General features: G+C 43.7%; 2 protein-coding genes across 2 annotated transcripts in view; both read left to right on the top strand.

Annotated features, from left to right (window-relative positions):
- Nucleotides 1–1,015: 1,015 nt before the first annotated feature.
- Nucleotides 1,016–2,212, top strand: LOC310829646 (olfactory receptor 6F1-like; the record flags this gene model as incomplete). The annotated part of the gene is made up of 1 exon (XM_083708364.1): nt 1,016–2,212. One exon carries the CDS (start codon nt 1,016–1,018, stop codon nt 1,949–1,951), a length of 936 nt encoding a protein of 311 aa, XP_083564490.1. The 3' UTR covers nt 1,952–2,212.
- Nucleotides 2,213–5,604: 3,392 nt separating this feature from the next.
- Nucleotides 5,605–19,653, top strand: part of LOC310830532 (vomeronasal type-2 receptor 26-like) — a gene marked incomplete at both ends in the record, with an annotated part of 48,806 nt that continues 34,757 nt past the window's right edge. Inside the window, 7 exons of the mRNA XM_083710312.1 lie at nt 5,605–5,822; nt 6,219–6,510; nt 6,771–6,833; nt 7,593–8,450; nt 9,190–9,449; nt 9,989–10,082; nt 10,902–11,028. Coding sequence (XP_083566438.1) covers nt 5,605–5,822; nt 6,219–6,510; nt 6,771–6,833; nt 7,593–8,450; nt 9,190–9,449; nt 9,989–10,082; nt 10,902–11,028 — 1,912 coding nt within the window. The remainder of the gene's footprint in view (nt 5,823–6,218; nt 6,511–6,770; nt 6,834–7,592; nt 8,451–9,189; nt 9,450–9,988; nt 10,083–10,901; nt 11,029–19,653) is intronic.

Raw genomic sequence — 19,653 nt, 5'->3', positions numbered from 1 at the left:
AATGGGAAGGCTATCCTTGTTGTCCCACCAATGGTTTAGGCTCACAATATACAGTAGTAACATGGAACAAAACCTTATCTATAGTGATATCCCACTTAGGGAACACACACACTATTGGGCTGTTTGATGATACCGACAGAAAAAGGTAGATAAAGTGAGGTTTAAACAGAAGTCAAAAGCAAGTAATAAATAAATCAGTGAGGGTACTGGGTGAGCCTCTATTGGAAAGTTTTTTGTTAGCAGATAGCCACAATGAAGAAGGATCTTTTCACCTTACAAGATAGTGAGAGTCAGTGATATTGTTCTAGAAAAAGAGGTGCTGGAATTCACTATGAATGCCTCCCTCATTCTCTTCAAATGGTGATGATGATCTTAATACTATTATGTATATAGTACATTAACTGATTTACCCCATGAAATAATAATATATTCTTATATATATCCGGAACTCAGCTCCCGGATGCTCTTCTGGTACAATCAGCATTTCTTCCCACAGAGGGGCTTAATCATGGAGCTGTACCATGAAGACTATGCAGTATACAATCATTAGTTTAGAGAAATGGGCAGATCTGTTCCTACATACATATCTCCCAAGGGAAGAACAGAAAGTGGCCCTCCAGCGTTCTATTTGCAAATAGAGTTGATGTTGCTTCTATCAAATACATGAGTGGTTATAAAGAAAAATACTACTTTTGGAATTTAATTGTTTGCTTGTTTATATTCCTCATTGTGAAGTAGTTGCCTTTGGTGATATATTTCTATGTGACTTTGCATTTTGCTATTATATCACTACCCTGTGTTTCGTTTGTTGAGGAACTTGGTTCGGGCAAGTTCCAGCTTTAAAAAAGCCCCAGTCAGAGTATTTGGGGGGAAAGTGCTGACAGATAACAGGTTGATGGGAAAGGTGCAGGGGCAGGTTCATGTTGGATATATATATATCCAATATTGTATCATTTACTGGTGGATAATGAATCTGTTAATTTGGCTATTTGTTCGAGCAGTTAAAAGAAGATTGATGGGAAATAAAAATGAAGGATCGCAAAATGGAACAAAAGTGATGGAATTCATCCTTCTTGGCTTCCCGGGATCTCAGTATTTACAGATGTCCATCTTCGTGCTCTTTCTTATCATGTATGTGATGTCACTGCTGGGAAATGTGGCCATCATCATTCTGGTAATAGCAAATCGTCGTCTCCATACTCCCATGTATTTCTTCCTATGTAATCTCTCCTTCCTAGAAATCTGGTACACAACAGCTTATATCCCTAAGACTCTTGCCATCTTTCTGGGGAGGAGCAGAAGCATCTCTTTCACTGGCTGCATCCTTCAGATGTACTTTGTGTTTTCCTTTGGATGCACAGAATACTTCCTGCTGTCTGTCATGGCTTATGACCGATATTTGGCCATATGTGATCCCCTGCACTATAGCACCATCATGGACAACAAGCTCTCCAGGAAGCTGGCAGCTGGCTCCTGGCTATGTGGTTTCCTCATTATTTTTATACTGGCCTTTCTAATCACAAGATTGTCTTTCTGTGGGCCCAGTGTGATCAATCACTTTTACTGCAACATTGATTCCTGGATAGTTCTTTCCTGTAGCAATACCTATGACATTGAGATGGCAGTTTTTGTAATATCCATCATTGTCATATTGGGCTCCTGTCTGATCACCTTTTTTTCCTACATATGCATTATCACCACTATCCTACGCATCCCTTCTGTACAAGGTCAACAAAAAGCCTTCTCTACATGCTCGTCCCATCTTGCTGTAGTGCTCATTTGGTATGGCTCCACCATCTTTCTCTATGTCAAACCTACTAAACGGACATCCCTAGAAATGACCAAAATTGTCAACATCTTGAACACAATTGTTACTCCATTGCTGAATCCATTCATCTACACACTACGAAATAAAGAAGTGAAGGATGCAATCAGAAGTTCATTGCATTAGGCTTACGGTCCCAATTGCATTAATGGAGGCATCCCCCACAACAGCTGGTGATCGTCAGTGAATGAAAAACAAGGATGACAGAGGGTAAATCATCCTTGCAAACTCCCACAGGGACAGGGGAAATGGGCTTCACTCACAGTTCATCTTGGTACCTGGCTTTTGAATGGAATATGGGAGGCAGGGATTCGCCGAGTGCAAAAGCACTTCACCTGGTGAAATCCCTCCTGTGACACCATTAAGAAGCAGAGGTTCTCCATTTAATGGGATACAGTGGTGCCTCGAGTTAAGTACTTAATTCGTTCCAGAGGTCCATTCTTAACTTGACTTAACTTAAGTGTTCTTAACGTGAAGCCCCACTTTAGCTAATGGGGCCTCCTACTGCCGCTGTGCCACTGGAGCACGATTTCTGTTCTCATCCTGAAGCAAAGTTCTTAACCCAAGGTACTATTTCTGGGTTAGCTGAGTCTGTAACTTGAAGCGTATGTAACCTGAAGCATATGTAACCCGAGGTACCACTGTATTTAATTGGCTTTAAAGTACAGGCACGTGATGCAAAAAGGTTGCAAAAACATACTGGCAAATATACCAGCTACATGGATTTAATTGAGATAAGATTTTCTTCGGCATGAGAGTCAGATGGGGAGAGGGAAGCCACAGTTTGTTTATTCTAAGTTTCTTTTAAATATTCACAATTCGGCAACCTGGAAAATTAAAAAAATATGTATTTATAAGTGAGGAAGGGACATTGGAGTAAGGTTGATATTAACAAGCAAAAATAGAAACTGTGTGTGATTTGAAATGAAGAAAGGAGGGGAGGGGTAGCTCAAGTATGACTATTGGAAACACAGAGTAATCCTCCTCACCTCTGCTTAAAAACAACAGACAAGGAAAAAGAGACTGAGATTTATGTGTGCTACTGATGGAATGTAATCTAAGATAAAGTTTAATTGGGCCATAAATCTCTTGTGGAAGGAAAAGAATTTGGAGGCTGTGAAAAGAATGCTGCAGAGATTCTGGGAGTTGGAAAGGAGTATTAAATCTTCAGCATGTTCAAAAATTGCCCACATTTTCCTAGGCTGAGGGGGGAAATGGTGACATGTTTTACTATTGAGACAGAATGTGTTTTAGCAGACTCAGGGCCGTCTTTACTCAGGGTTGCGTGTGGGGCACCTGGGCACCAAATTCTGGGGTGCGCCAAATGTATACCTACTGTATATGGTCCCTCTCGATCAGTGACAGTGAAAAACAATGGAGTGAAAATCCCCATCCCCCCTCTGTCGCTCTATTACTCTGCAGCACCAAATACTTCCAAAGAGTCAAGAAACAAAAGCAGTTATTTCTGCTGCATCGTTGTTACAGGCGAGCTATCCCCCCCCCCGACTTTGAGTTCACCTCCCCCAAAAAAGGTCAACAACTTTGGCTCTCCCCTCCCCAAAAAAGCTCAATAAAACTTAATTTGGGGGTGGCTAAACTAAATTTGGGGCCGCTGTGCAGATTTTTGCACCCTGGCGGGGCATATGCTAAAGACGGCCCTGAGCAGACTGTTCTCTGTTCTGAGACATCGAAGCAAGGGATGGAGAGATGAGACCTCTGAGAAACTTCAAGATTCAGTTCTGCCCCAAGTCCTGATGGGAGAAAACAGCAGCTGGGAAGTGAAAGAGACAACTGGGAAGTGAAGGAGACAACACACTATATGGACAGAACGAATCTCCGTGGATATAACAGTTTTCACATGCAGGGCAGAATAAAGATAATAGTTTGAGTTCCTCACTTGAAGCTTTATAAATGTATATATTGTAACATCACAAATGGAAACCATTAATTATGTAGCTGTTGACTAAAGGATTATTATTGTAACTGAAATGTAACTGACATTAATTTAGATTATGAAACACAGTGATATAAGATCGGAAACGCACCCAAACTATCATGTGGGGAGCCACTTTAACTGGAGATTGATTGGGGCTTTGATAATTGTATAATTGGCGAATTAATTGTTATTGTTATAATTTGGCGATTATTGTGGGTGTATTGGAAAACTAATAAAAATATTTTTTTTAAAAAAGAAGTTCATTGCATTGAGGTTCAAGAGAAACATTTATTACTGTATATGATAATAAAGGGTATTGAAATAATGCCACAAATAAACTCATGGTGAAGAACCTCTGGAGAGAGGGGCACATGAGGCCTTCAGTAGCTTGAATCTGGTTGTATGGAAAGCATATTTCCCCCTCCTAGACCTAGTTTCCGCAATGGTCATAGGGTTAGTTGTCATATGTCCAGGAAATCCCAGACATGTCCTTTTGGGCGCCTACATGCCCATCTGGGTGATTTTTTTTTTACAATTTTAAGCAAATGTCCGGGTTGGGGGAGGGTAAAAAAAAAATGTGTGTGCACGATCGGTTCTGGCTCTGTTTCGAACTCTGTTTTGGGTGCCTCAGGCTCTATTTTGGGCTCTGGCACTTATGGCTCTGGGTCTGTTTTGGATTCTGGCATTAGTGGGCGAGCTAGAATAGGCTCAAGTACAGTACAGGTGTTGATGACTTGTTGATTAAGCACTGGAGCAGCCATTGAGTACTTTAGAGACAGAAACATAAGGGAATGGGAAGCTGAGTGTGTAGAGTTGTATGTGATAGATTGGACCACCTAATACAGCATTAGTTACTATGGCTAGGATTTGAAACTGAGGCTCCCTGGCTTCATTTTGACTAGAGGTACTGGAGGGCAAAACAAGAATTTTTCCCCTACAAAGAAAATGCTTTGTATTCTACTTTTTCTTAATCTGTGAGTTGAATAAGAATGCAAGAAGCATTATCAGAACGTTGACTGTGTGATGGAGAGAAGAGCATTGTGTAGAGAGGGATCATATACTATTTCTGCTGGATGATTGGTTTGTTGGTTTCCCTTGTCTTGGGTAATTCCAAACAATACTCTCCCTTGCTGTGCTGTACAACAGCAGTTTTGTCATCATCTCCCAGGGCACAAGATGCTCCTTGCTTTCGGAAGTTGATGAAGCAGTAACTAAGCTTCCAAATTTTACTGTTGTTTGATATTAGAATAGTGGAATTCAACAAAGCTTACTCCCAAGTAAGTATTGTGCATAGATTGTAGTCATGACACATGGCTGATCAGGGATATAGATCCAGGTCTCCTCCAACAATTTCCAAGATACTAACTACACCACACTACATTTTGGAGTCCCAATTGGTTACAGGGTTTGTTATGATGAGCTCCTAACTTCAAAATTCACCACTACACCACTGGTACCTTATTATCTAACCAAAGGGAATTGAAAAGTGACAGTTCTGAATATGTGACAAACACATTTTCTCCAGCATTTCCACTGGGAATACCTAGCACTTAATGAATAACTACTTTCCTGTTTGATTATTAAGAGGACTATAATTAAAGCTGCTGCTTCTCAAAAATCCTTGTGGATGTTCAGTGATAACTGTCAAAGGATACTATAAATCAAATCAGAATAGATAGAGTCTGGGATCCAGAAGTCTGAGTTTGGATATGCCGAAATTGAAGCCTCTGAGGAAACTAAATTACCATTCAAAGTAGACAATTTTCATCTTGGAGATGCTGCTCATAGGATTGCCAGAAAAATAGTGGTCTCTGTGTAGGATGAAGATTGTATTGTATTAAGGATGGTTATTTTAGTAATCTTTCTGCTGGAACTATTTCCTTTCATGGTATGTCAGGCTCACATAGCAAAATGCAGGCTCCAAGGTCCTCATCGTCCACTTCACATCTATCATCAGCCAGGAGATTTCATCTTCGGTGGCATTGTTTCCCATGGTGGCTTCTTATCCACTTCAGCAACATTCATGGAGGAACCTCCACCAGTACTGCCTGAAGAACTTGTGTAAGAACTCAGCGTCTCATGATCAATCCCAGAGCAGCAGCTTCAGAACAATGGCTGATGTTGCAAATGTCAACTCAGTTATCTTTGATTTAAATATAACATACTGATCTGGAAATTCACATGAATCAACTGTGAATAAAGGGAGTAACACAAACTCCAATTTATGGGATATATACTAAGAAATATTGAATACAGTGAAAATATACTGATCCCACAATGGAAAGTAAGCTCCATTGTGCTCTTTTAGGTTTAGTTCTTGGTCGGGATGTATAGATTAACAGTCTAGTAACTTAGCAGTAAACCCAGGTGAACTCAATATGATTAACTTCTGAATAGATATTTAAATATCCCAAGTGTTGAAGGTGCTTCTGAAACAATCTGCAACTCTCATTCTAGGGTGGTGCCCAAGGCTTACCAGCACATCCTGGCATTGACATTTGCAGTCAAGGAGATCAATGGATGCTCCCACATTTTACCCAATATCACCTTGGGCTTCCATATCTATGACAGCTATATTAATGCAAGGAAGACGTATCTTGCCACACTGATACTTTTATCCAAACTGGAGAAATGTGTCCCCAACTATGTATGTGATACTGAAAATAATCTAACAGGGGTTATTGGAGGACTCGACTCTGAAATCTCCTTTTATGTGGCAACCATTTTGGATATCTATAAGATTCCACAGGTAAGACACTTATGGGCAATACCTCTATTAGATTGCAAAGTGGAAAAGAAGAGGCTAGGTCCACAGCACCAATTCAGGGTGTAGGTCCCCCACTCCAGAAAAGATCCTGTTATCCCAAGCATTCCTTGTAGGAGAGGGATTTTTCTAGTATCCAGCCTTTCATTTCTACTATGCACTTTAATGACAACATTGCTTTGAAGTAAATTTGCATGGGAGGGGAGAATAATTCATTCTCAATCTCAACCCCCTCCCCTTTCCAGGAGACTGATATCCCAAAGTCCACTGGTGGGATAATGGACTTCTCCCTTACCACCTATGTTTGGGTATGCAGCATTTTCTACTTAGCATTTTCTACTCAGTGTGTGTGTGTGTTTGGGGGAGGTTTCAGGATTCAAATACACAGGTAACTGGCACTAAATCCTTCTCCCTCCTCACCCCCCCCCAACCGTAATGGGTTTGGGGAAGATTAAACATAAAGATTAACATAATGAAGTTGTGTTAAGTAGCAGAAACAATCAATATTTGCTTGAAAGGAGTAATAGTAGTGAACAGCTGGTTCACAATTGAAATATGGTTTCATAAAAGAAGTGGGAGGTATTGTGGAAAAAGGAGGCGGAAATCTCAGTTTTGCTCTGGGCTGGGTTTTGTGCATCATGAATAAGAAAGAAGAAGCTCTAGAAAAATAAATTCGGAACTTACAGTTCTGACAAAGCTAAATAATATCTAATGTACAGGTAGCTAATCCTCTTATTGGGGTGAGATATGCCCCTCCCATCAATTTTATTCAACCTACAAGACCTACCAAAGTCAGCAATGACACACACAAAATCTAAATAAATAAATAAATAAATAAATAAATAAATAAATAAATGACACAGTGCCTGTCCCCACTCATCAGATCAAATGTTTAACAAGCAGGAATGGGAAATTATCCCAGTTTTCAACTCATATGAATGTGTATATTTTGAATAAATGAAAGACAGCATGCGGCCAACAGAATTCATCATATAATGTACATAAATAGTTTGAAATAACTCTGGAAATTATATTTTGTCTCGTCCCTTCCTCCATTCCCTCTTTAGCTCATTTATGGCTCTGCTCCAGTGATGAATGATAAAACCCCAGGTCTTTCCTTCTACCAGTTGACAGCCCAGGAAGACCTTCAATATGAGGGAATTATCTCTTTGCTTCTGCATTTCAAGTGGACATGGATTGGGGTCACTGCAATGGACAATGGCAATGGGGAAAGATTTGTGCATACAGTACTTCAATTGTTTTCTCAAAATGGCATCTGTTTTGCCTTCATAGAAAGAATTCCCAATTTTAGTTTCATCTCTGAAATTAAAGATATGCTACAACAGGGGGCAAAAATACATGATAAAATAATGAGCAGCAAGGCTAATGTAGTGGTGGCCAATGGAGACTTTTATTCTATGGCACTTTTTAAATGGCTTCCGTACCTATCAGAACACGATATGACAAATAATGTAAAAAGTAAAGTTTGGATAACAACAGCCGAGATTGAATTCACTTCATTTGTCTATCAAAGAAACTGGGATTCGGGACTATTCAATGGTGCTATAGCCTTTGAAATTCACTTCAGTGACCCACCAGGATTTCATCAGTATGTTGAGCACAGAAACCCTTCCAACACAGATGGGGATGGTTTTATCAGGGACTTCTGGCAACAGGCTTTTGATTGTGTATTCCCAGATATCACTGCAGACCAGGTGGAGGGGAACATTTGCACAGGAGAAGAGAAGCTGGAGAACCTTCCAGGATCATTTTTTGAAATGAGTATGACAGGGCACAGTTACAGTATCCACAGTGCTGTCTATGCCATCGCCCATGCGTTACATGCTGTGTCCACATCCAGACCCAGACACATAGGAATGGCATATGGTAGGAGAGTGAAGAATCAGAATCAACTGTTTTGGCAGGTAATGGGTTGAACATCCTCAACATGGAAGAGCACTTTTATTCCTTCACAATGTATGGGTTTCCAAAATACTGTCAGCTTGCTCTTTCCTCTCAGGGTTCAGGCATATGGAATATGAGGAGGAACTGAATCTATAATTTTGTGGACAGATGATGGCTGTGTCTTTGTTTCTCTGAGGAAAGAGCAATGATGGCTGTCTCCTTGTTTGAACAGAAACCCCCCAGTACATGATAAAGCATTTGCTTGGAGATGTTTTGTGGCCCATTGAGACACCATTTCACTAACAGTCAGGAAGCAGTGGTAACAGTCAACAGAGATGAGCAACATTCTTGCTATTCCAATTGTTACAGCAAACCTGCAAATAGCTGTGTAGCTGTGTAGCTGCTATATATGTATAGGCATCCAGAGGAGTAGAAGCAAATGTGATATTCTTGACAATAAATAATTATCTGTCATGTGCATTCCTTTGGCTGTGAAACACCCTTGACAGCCTGCAAATTTTTCCTCAGAGCAGGGGGTCACACACCACTCTTCTGCCTGAGGGATGTAACAGGAAGAGAGAGGCCTGACAGAAAGAATGAGAGAAAAACATTTATGTGGGAGAAAATTGGTTGGCTCTCTACATGCTTGTCCCTGACTCCACTCACTGTAGGTTCTGATGTCAGAGGAAAAAGGATTGCTCAGCCCTGTATTAGAGTGCAGGCTTTTCTAAATACTTGTCTTTTCTGTTTTCAATTTAGCTCCACCACATTCTGAGAAGTATCTCATTTAATAACACTGCAGGAGATGTGGTATCCTTCAACAAGAATGGGGAGGTAGCATCTAGCTTGGATATTATCAATTGGATTATATTCCCCAATCAATCCCTTCATAGAGTCAGAGTCGGAAGGATAGATCCTGGAGCGTCTTCAGATCAAGCGTTCACCATTGATAAAGAAGTAATAACTTGGCACAGCTGGTTTAACCAGGTAGAATCCAAGTCACAGGCATTTAGCAAAAGGTCTAATAATAAAGGAGCCCTGTTGTTCTATCCTGATCTTTAAAACTGATTTCATTTGATGATGAACACTTGTGAAATACTTGTTTTATTTTGAAAGGAGCATACAGTGTGGACCAAAAAAGGATAAAAAATAAAGATAGGATAAAATGTGACTGAAATGCGGGGGGGGGGGGGGGGAAGGACATGGGTGAATGGGTGGAGGTGTGTCCTGAACCACCCACATAACTGGAAGTACATTGCACTGGTGCAAACAGTCCCCAGAGCAATGCTAGATAGTCCAAAAGGTCAAATACTGGTCCCAGTCCAATACAACAAGCAAAGTCCAGAGTCAAACAGTAAATCCAGGTTCCCACCTCGGCAAGAGAACCAGGGTAGGAAAGCCTAGAGTCATCTGAGTGCCCACAAACCTCCTCCAAGAACAAGCCTCATGGTGTCCACCTGGTCAGTTAGTGAGCTGGGCTGTGTTCCCTTGCCTGCCTCAGTCTTCTAGAGTGTGTTTCCCACTGTTCCTGACGCCTCACAGCCTGCTGTGTCCATAGAGATGGAAGTATCTCTGGTTCTAATGATGTGTCCTTTTCCCCCTGGCTCCCATGGACTGTTAGCTGCCCCTTGAACATCCCCTACTACTGTCCTGTGAGTACCTCCTAAGTCCCCAACCTCTCCTGCCCAATCAGCAATTTGTAGCAGTTGTGGCTAACACTCCTTGCCAGGATCCTCTTCCCCTTCCTCGGTGTCCTGATACAGTATATCATGACAAGAAGGCAACAGTGGATGAAATGAGGCCAGAGGGAGAAACTGAGAGTTGACAACAGGAAGTATAGAGGAGACAACTAAAGTTGATATGGGAGTTGTAGAAGAGAAAAAGGGAAGCATGGTAGTGAAGGTGGAGATAGTGAAGGACAGGGATGAGGTCAAGAGCTTGGTGCAGAAGTCATAGTATTTACTGCCATTCTCCTTATTTATTTACATATTACTTTTGTATATTGTCTGTACAACTATCTTCCCACTGTTATTGATGCATATTTTTATGAATAGCTCAGTTCCGTTCCTTTTAAAAAACAAAACTGGTTCGATGAACATGTTTACTTAATATGCATATTTTTCCCTCAGAATACATATTTAATTACATATTTTGATCAAAGAAACACAATGTGTTGGATAGTTAACTTCATATTCTGATGGTATGGATCAGGACGTTTTTTATTAGAATATCTAGGGACTGAATTCATCAAATGTCCCCAAATGACTTCTTCCACCTCAGATAGTAGCTATTGAGACTAGGGTTGGCAATTACTTCTACAGTGTCCAGTGCCCTCAAGGGAGCCAATTCATACCCTACTGAAATGCTGTGTCACTTTAGTAACACAAAGCTGGGTCCAGCACCTGAGGGATTCCAAACACCTTATTTTCTGTTTATCATTCTGCTTATTCTGTTTATCATTTATGAATTAGGCCTCTCCTCTTTCGGCCTGCACTGAAAGTTGCCAACCAGGATCTAGCAAGAAAGTGAAAGAAGGGAAGCCATTTTGCTGTTATGATTGCATCCTATGTCCAGAGGGCAAGATTTCAAACCAGGAAGGTAAGAGACATAGATGATTGCACAGTCAATTGCACTTAGTTTCCTCATACATGATGGCGTCTAAATGTAGCCATGGCTAACAAACTACCATATTTTTTGCTCTATAAGATGCACCAGACCATAAGACGCACCTAGTTTTTGGAGGAAATCGAGAGAGAAAATATACTGAATCCCAGAAGCCAGAACAGCAAGAGGGATCTGGCTTCTGGGACAGCCTCTTGCTGTTCTGGCTTCTGGGATAGCCACGCATAGCCTCTCCCGGGCAGCGGAATGAAGGCTTCCCCTGCCCGGAAGAGGCTGTGTGCGGCTAACCTGCCCTCTGTCCTTTCCCCCACCTCCTCCAAAAGCCAGCCAAGAGCGGCGAACTGTTTAAAGGGAGCACTGCTCTTGTGGGCTTTTGCAAGAGGTGGGGAAGGGACAGAGCCACGCTCTGTCCCTTCCCCCCATCTCCCGCAAAAGCTGTGTGCTCTTTAAAAGGAAAACAGGAAGACACAATGAGAGATAAAGGAGGTGCTGTGGGATTGGTGGAAATCAATGTCTTCTTGTTGTTTTAGTGTTTATAATATTAACTTGTAAGATATGGATTTGTTTGTTTGTTTTTGTTTTGTTTTGTTTTCAAATGTTGATTTTTGTGTGTTGTGTATTGTTATTTTTTGATATCTTTCGTGTTGTTGTTGTTGTGTGGAAAATACTAATAAAATTCATTAAAAAAATAAAGGGAGCACGGCTCTTGGGGGCTTTTCTGGGAGGCGGGGGAAGGGACAGAGCTGCACGCCGTGTCTCTTCCCCCACCTCCTGCATGAAGCCAGAAGCTGGAACAGCAAGAGGGAGCACTGCGCAGGGCTCCCTCTCCCTGTTCTGGCTTCTGAGATAGCCACGTAGCCTGCATTTGCTCCATAAGATGCACACACATTTCCCCTTACTTCTTAGGAGAGGAAAAGAGAGGAAAAGAGAGGAAAATCTTATAGAGCGAAAAATAAGGTATTTTCAAAGGGGCTGTTATGGATAAGAGTCTGATGCTGTGCTAACCAAAGCCAATAATCACACCAGGATGTGGGGGTATTTTATTGAGACTGCAGTAATATGGTACTGGGAAATGGATTCCAAAGCCTATATATATCATGGGTGCCCAGGAAATATTTTTATGCATGATGCTTAGATCAAGCCATCAGGAGGATATATCATGTGACATGCTGATTGGTTACAAAGCATTTTCATAGAATCAAGGTATTTGCACACTATTCAACTTTTCTACTTGTTTTTCAGATTCATGGTAATACCATCTATCTTCTTCTACTGCTTCCTTATTCTGAAATCTAAGGGCAGGTTTCTCTCTCCTCTTTCTCACAAAACTGAGAATATGGTCAATTTTTATTCACCACAGTCATGGGATGCTTTTTCATACCTCACCTGGCTTACCACATCCTTGCCATTATAGCCCAAAATCATATTATAGCACCACATAGCTCCAAAGCAATTAAACAAGTCCCCACAACAATTCAAAGTATTTTCCAATTTGAATAGATACATTTCTTTTTCTGAGTTTGAGGGAAAGGCATGGGATGTTTCTGAGACTGATAGCATATATGTGAGCTAAGGTTCATACTTTTCTTTTCCCAGATATGAATGACTGTACTAAATGCTCAGATGAAAACTATCCAAACAAGGAACGAGATATATGCATTCCCAAAGGCATCAGCTTCTTGTCGTATGAAGAACCTTTAGGCATCAGTTTAGCTATAGTTGCTCTTTCTTTTGCTTTCATCACAACTCTGGTACTGGGAACATTTCTGAAGAACCATAAGACTCCCATTGTCAAAGCCAACAACCAGAATATCACCTACACTCTCCTTGTCACCCTCTTGCTATGCTTTCTTTGTGCTTTATTGTTCATTGGCCAACCAAAAAAGATGACATGTCTCCTGCAACAAGCTGCTTTTGGCATCATCTTTTCAGTGGCTGTTTCCTGTGTACTGGCAAAAACTGTCACTGTGATTCTGGCTTTCACAGCCACAAAACCAGGATCCAGGATGAGAATGTGGGTGGGGAGAAGGCTGGCCAACTCCATTGTCATTTCCTGCTCCCTTATTCAAGCAGGCATCTGTACACTGTGGTTGGCAATCTCTCCCCCATTCCCAGATGTTGACAAGCACTCAATGCCTGATGAAATTATACTAGAATGTAATGTGGGGACTGTGATTATGTTTTACTGTGTCCTTAGTTACATGGGCCTTCTAGCAATAATTAGTTTCACAGTGGCTTTCCTTGCCAGGAAATTGCCAGACATTTTCAATGAAGCAAAGTTTATCACTTTCAGCATGTTGGTATTTTGCAGTGTTTGGTTGTCCTTTGTTCCATCCTACCTGAGTACCAAGGGGAAATATACAATAGCTGTGGAGATCTTCTCTATCTTAGCCTCCAGTGCTGGTCTATTAGGTTGCATCTTTTCCCCCAAATGTTTTATTATTTTGTTGAGGCCTGAGCTGAATAATAGGGAACAGATAATAAGCATTAACAAAATGAAGAATTAAATATCTGTGTTTTGCTGTATGCTATGTAGGGAAAACACCTCACTTTATTACCAGCTTTTATTTACACTGCTGATTCAACTTCTAACCACTATCACCATAAATATGAGGGATGAAGGCCCTGCCCTTTGAATATGTTGATAGTTACACAGATGCATGTGTGAGAGAAAAATCACTGCTTTATTAGGGTTGCCATATTCCCCAAAGTGAAAATCCAGACAAAGTTGTTCAGCCCTAGCTCTATTTCTCATTTTAAATAAATGAAGCAGTAGTTCTAGTGGAATAATCACGTGTGTTTGGTAATTGTCGGGGGACTCCCATCGGAACAGGGAAGGGAAGGAGAGGGGCAGTTGGCTTACAGGGAACCTCCCAAAATCTTGCGAAGCAGTTCCTCTTTGTGATGGCCTGGGATTCGGACTCGGAGGCTGAACCTGAGGAATCTCAGCCTGCACAGGATTCCCTGCTTCCAGAGCCATCTGAGCCGGGCTGGGGCATGTGCCTGAAGGGTCCTCACCTCTGCTGGATCCTCAGGTGCAGGCACCAGCTAAGTCTGCTCTAGCTCCTGAGGTGATGGAGGACCCATTGCCTGCAGGTGCTCCACTCTCAGCCCCATCAGAAGAAGCTGAGGTTGCCTCTGGGTCAGATAACCCTCCAGCCTCTCCGGGGTTGTAGAGGCTTAGGGCAGAGAGGCGGAGGGAACTAAGTTCCCACAGGAGGAGTGCTCACCTCCAGGCCAGGAAAGGTGAGTCACCTGAGGATCAGGGCCACCCTATGCCTCAGGGCAGATAAATGCCAGCCAGCCCCACTCCCAAGTTGTGGAAGCAACATTGTTGGTTGCCAGTTCCTGCCTGAACCCTGCCCTGCTCCCGGCCTCAGCTTTTACAGACTGCCTCCATATTGCTCCTTCGACCTCGCACTGGACTTGGACCTCGCCTCTTGATCTACCCATGGGACCAGCACAGTCTTCCTGTGGTGGGGAAAGCCACACCTCCAGTGGGGAAGAGGGGAAGGGACCAGAGGATGCTGCTGGGAGCCTTAGCACCACTCCTGGTCAAGCCAGCCAGGAGGGAAGCACGCCTCTTCCGTCGCCCACCCTGCACAGAGGTGTAAAACGCACATAAGGAAGGAAAAGGCTGGGGGTGACTAAGCTATTATGTTGGGGGAGGACCCGGAAACAACCACTCCCGGATTCTGCTAGTGATTGAGGCAGACATGAACTTGTGGTTCTGTACTGTAAATTGTCTTGCACCAAAATAAAACCAGTAAAAGAGTCCTGACTGGTTACTCACGAGCAACCACCATTGCCATCTGACAGTAACTGAAGCATTTTAAGCTTCCTTTTTCATCAACAAGGCTCTTAGAATAGCTAGCAAAGATCAACAGTAATAAAGTTCTTGTCCTTAGGTTTACAGTATGTACATTATATTTTAAAAACACTCTCAAAGCTTCACTTGAACTTTGTGTATTCAGAGAGAGAGAGAGAGAGAGAGAGAGAGAGGGAGGGAGGGAGGGAGAGAGATAAAGATAAAGGGACCCCTGACCATTAGGTCCAGTTGTGGCTGACTCTGGGGTTGTGGCGCTCATCTCGCATTATTGGCCGAGGGAGCCGGCGTACAGCTTCCAGGTCATGTGGTCAGCATGACTAAGCCGCTTCTGGCGAACCTGAGCAGTGCACGGAAACACCATTTGCCTTCCAGCTGGAGCGGTACCTATTTATCTGCTTGCACTTTGACGTTCTTTCGAACTGCTAGGTTGGCAGGAGCAGGGACTGAGCAACGGGAGCTCACCCCGTCATGGGGATTCGACCCGCCAACATTCTGATCGGCAAGTCCTAGGCTCTGTGGTTTAACCCACAGTGCCCCCCGAGTCCCATATCTATATATCTATATCTACGGTATATCTTCATGGTTATGTGTGCTCTTGATTTTATTGGGACAGTCACACTTGATCCTGTTTATACTGTTTCAGAATTTAACCCCTACAATATTTTGTTGCTGATCCATACTTGTCCTCTTATTATTTCTGGATTTCTTTTCTTGGTCTTGTTCATCCCATCCCCAAATATCCTTTGCCATGGGAAATGGGTTCAGGAACCAACAGAGTGTTGGGTGAGATACTCTCCATTGGGAGAGTGGTTTTTTAGCAGAGAATCACAATGAAGAAAGCTCTTTCCACAGCAGCTACCTGCCTTAAAAGGTAGTGAGTATATTTGGCCAAAAGGCCTTGGACATAGCACATTGATGGGACAGTGTAGGGACAGGTTTACACTCAATATACAGAGTTGGAAGGAACCTTGGGGGTGAAATTAACTATCCATAAACCAGTGGGCAGTCTGGTTGATTAGTAGATACATATCCTATGCCCAAACCTGCAAAAAAAAATCAATACAGTGGTGCCCCGCAAGACGAATGCCTCGCAAGACGAAAAACCCGCTAGACGAAAGGGTTTTCCATTTTTTGAGGCGCTTCGCAAGACGAATTTCCCTATGGGCTTGCTTCGCAAGAAGAAAGCCCATAGGGAAATCTCCGGGGACCTCTTTTAAATGCTGGCGGTGGGGAGCAAAGCCTTCCCCCCCCCTCCGGCCTTCAGAAGAGGTCCAGGAAGGCCGGCAGGGGCTGAAAGGCTTTGCTCCCCACCGCCAGCATTTTAAAAGCGGTCCGGGATAGCAGGGAAGCGCTTCCCGCTATCCCGGACGGCTTTTGAAGGCAGACGGGGGGAAGCAAAGACTTTCGCCCCCCGCCGGCCTTCAGAAGAGGTCCTGGACCTCTTCTGAAGGCCGGCGGGGGGCAAAAGTCTTTGCACCCCCCTGCCTGCCTTCCCGGGAGAGCGGAAAAACGCAGCGCTTTCTCCGCTTTCCCGGACGGCTTTTGAAGGCAGGCGGCGGGGGGGAGCAAAGACTTTCGCCCCCCGCCGGCCTTCAGAAGACCTCTTCTGAAGGCCGGCGGGGGGCAAAAGTCTTTGCTCCCCCCCTGCCTGCCTTCCCGGTAGAGCGGAAAAACGTAGCGCTTTCTCCGCTTTCCTGGACGGCTTTTGAAGGCAGGCAGCGGGGGGGGGGGAGCAAAGACTTTTGCCCCCCGCCGGCCTTCCCGGGAGAGCGGAAAAACGCAGCGCTTTCTCCGCTTTCCTGGACGGCTTTTGAAGGCAGGCGGCGGGGGGGAGCAAAGACTTTCGCCCCCCGCCGGCCTTCAGAAGAGGTCCTGGACCTCTTCTGAAGGCTGGCGGGGGGCGAAAGTCTTTGCTCCCCCCCGCCTGCCTTCCCGGGGGCTTTAATATTGCCCCGGGACAGCGGAGAAGTCTGCTGTCCAGGGCGATCTTAAAATGCTGGTGGGCGGCAGCACTGCCGCCCGCCAGCATTTTAAAAAACCCCGGGACAGCGGAGAAGTCCTCTGCTGTCCCGGGGTTTTTTTAAATGCTGGGGGTGGGAAGAAAAGCCCTTGTCCCCCCCCAGCCTTCAGAAGAGGTCGGGGGACAGACTGTCCCCGGACCTGGACTGAAGGCGGTTTCCTTAGGAACGCATTGATTGATTTTCATTGCATTCCTATGGGAAACCGTGCTTCGCAAGACGAAAAACTCGCAAGACGAAAAAACTTGCGGAACGAATTAATTTCGTCTTGCGAGGCACCACTGTAAAGTTGTGGCCTTATTTGATCCCAGCACAGTACTTGGACGTATTTTATGTATCCACTGTGTGTTCACCAAACCCCTCATGGCTTCATTGCGCCTGGGCTCACAATTTAAATGCAGATTGATTTCCCTTCTTTGTGTATATCAACAGGGAGGGCCTCTTCATAGCTAGTTTCTCATTCTCATTATTTGTTATGGCAGGGGTATCTGAATGCCATTTGCTACTCAGGAAAGCAAGTTTGTAATATGATGCTATTATTTTATTCTCCAACTCTGTCATTACTTTCCCCCTGTTACTAGCTTTTCATGTCTATATGTTCTTGTATAACAACAACAACAACAACAACAACAACAACAACAACAGATTAGTATTGTGAATCAGGTTAATATAAAGCTGATGAAGACAAGAGAAATTTTAAAAATCTACTTACACAAATACAAAACACACACACTTGCAAACCTCTCAATTAAAATGTATAGCAAAGAACTTAAATTCATTCTTTTCTTCTTGTTAGCATTTCCCTGTTGTTCAAGTCAGGTCTTAACACAACAATATAACAAATTGGGGGAAAAATGCAACCTAACAATCCAGCACTAGAGGCTAAGATACAAAAGATCTCCACTGCTACCATATATTTGCCCTTAGTGCTCAAGTAACTTGGAACAAAAGATAACCAAACACTACAAAAGACCAACATGCTGAAAGTTATAAACTTGGCTTCATTGAAACTGTCAGGTAACTTCCTGGCAAGAAAAGCCACTGTGAAACTGACAGCTGCCAGGAAGCCCATGTAGCCAACAGCAGAGTAAAACATAGTCACAGAGCCCTCGTTACACTCTAATATAATTTCTTCAGTCAGGGAATGCATGTCAGCATCTGGGAATGGGGGAAATGTTGCCAGCCACACAGCACATATGCCTGCTTGAATAAGGGGGCAGGAAAGAACAATTGAGTTGGTCAGTCTTTTCCCCACATACTTCCTCAACCTGGAACCTGGTTTGGTGGCTATGAAAGCCAGAACCACAGTAATTGTCTTTGCCAGCACACAAGAAACAGCCACTGAAAAGATGATGCCAAAAGCAGTTTGTCGGAGGAGACATGTCACCATCTTAGGTTGGCCAATGAACAATAAAGCACAAAGGAAACAGAGCAGGAGGGAGATGAGTAGAGTATAGGTGAGGTTTCGGTTGTTGGCTTTGACGATGGGAGTGTTCCGGTTCTTCAGAATTATTCCCAGCACCAGTGCTGTGATCAAACCAAAGGAAAGAGCAAGGAAGGCTAAACTAATGCCCAAAGGCTCTCCAAAAGACAAGAAGCTTATATTCTTGGGAATGCATGTATCTTGCCTCTTGCTAGGATAGTTTTCATCTAAGCATTTATTACAGTCACTCATATCTGGAAAAAGAAAGATGTATTTTGAGTTCATATAGTTGCCATCTATATCAACAGCACGATGTAACTGCTACCCTTAGACAGAGCTGTTCAAATAAGATGATAGAGGAAGCGTTGATATGATAAAAAGTGTTCAGGGGTGAGTATTGTTATGTAGTGAAGTTTCACCCTGGGCCAGCAGGGGGATACTGTATATAGTTTTCACTCAGGTCTGTAGATAGTTTTCACTCAGGTCCACATCAGTTATTTTAGGCGGGAACTCTGGGCTGTTGTTACAATGTTGGCAGCCGGCTGCCTATAAAAGCAGGCCGGCTGAGCTGTTTGCAGTCAGTTCTATTCCAGCTTACAAAATAAAGAGCTACTTGGAGAAATCGCTGTGTCGTCTGCTATGTCAACCCACAACTTAACACTGGCGACGAAGGTGGGATAGATGGACATCAGAGCACAGCCAGATGCGGCCAGCCTCTGAACTGAGCTGAATCACTGAGCTGAATCACAGAGCGAAATCACTGAGCAAAATCACTGGACAGAACCAATTCAGAGCTGACTGTTCTGGCTAGAGCACGGTGTTCCATCCATCGCCCTTCACGCCGGCATCGGAATCATGGCTTCACTTGTGCCTCTACCGCCGTTTGCGCCAGCCTCTGAATCATGAGACTCCTACCTCGCTCGGTTCGACTGCTACCTCCAAGCCAACGAGCTGACAGCAGTATCAAAGGATCGGAAGCGGGGCCTATTCCTCAGCCTCTGTGGGCCTGAGGTGTTTGAGACGGCCCAAGCATTGGTTGCGCCTGAAGCAGTCCAGGCAACACCATGGGACACGATCCAAGAGAAGCTCCACAACCACTACGCACCAAAGCCGTCCAAGATTGCTGCCCGCCATGCGTTCTACCACCGGAACCAGGCAGAGGGGGAGTCAATCAACAACTACACCACCGCCCTGCGACAGGCTGCAATGCACTGTGAGTTCCGAGACTTAGACGATGCCCTGATGGATCGAATCGTCTGCGGGGTCCGGGACATCCATCTGCAACGGCAATCCTCGCCAAGCAAGACCTCACGCTACAGAAAGCCATTGAG

Source organism: Podarcis gaigeae (genome assembly GCF_964106915.1).
Source record: "Podarcis gaigeae genome assembly, chromosome: 13".
NCBI lineage: Eukaryota > Metazoa > Chordata > Lepidosauria > Squamata > Lacertidae > Podarcis > Podarcis gaigeae.
Note: the sequence above shows the minus strand (reverse complement) of the source record. Positions and strands in the feature narration are given on the sequence as shown.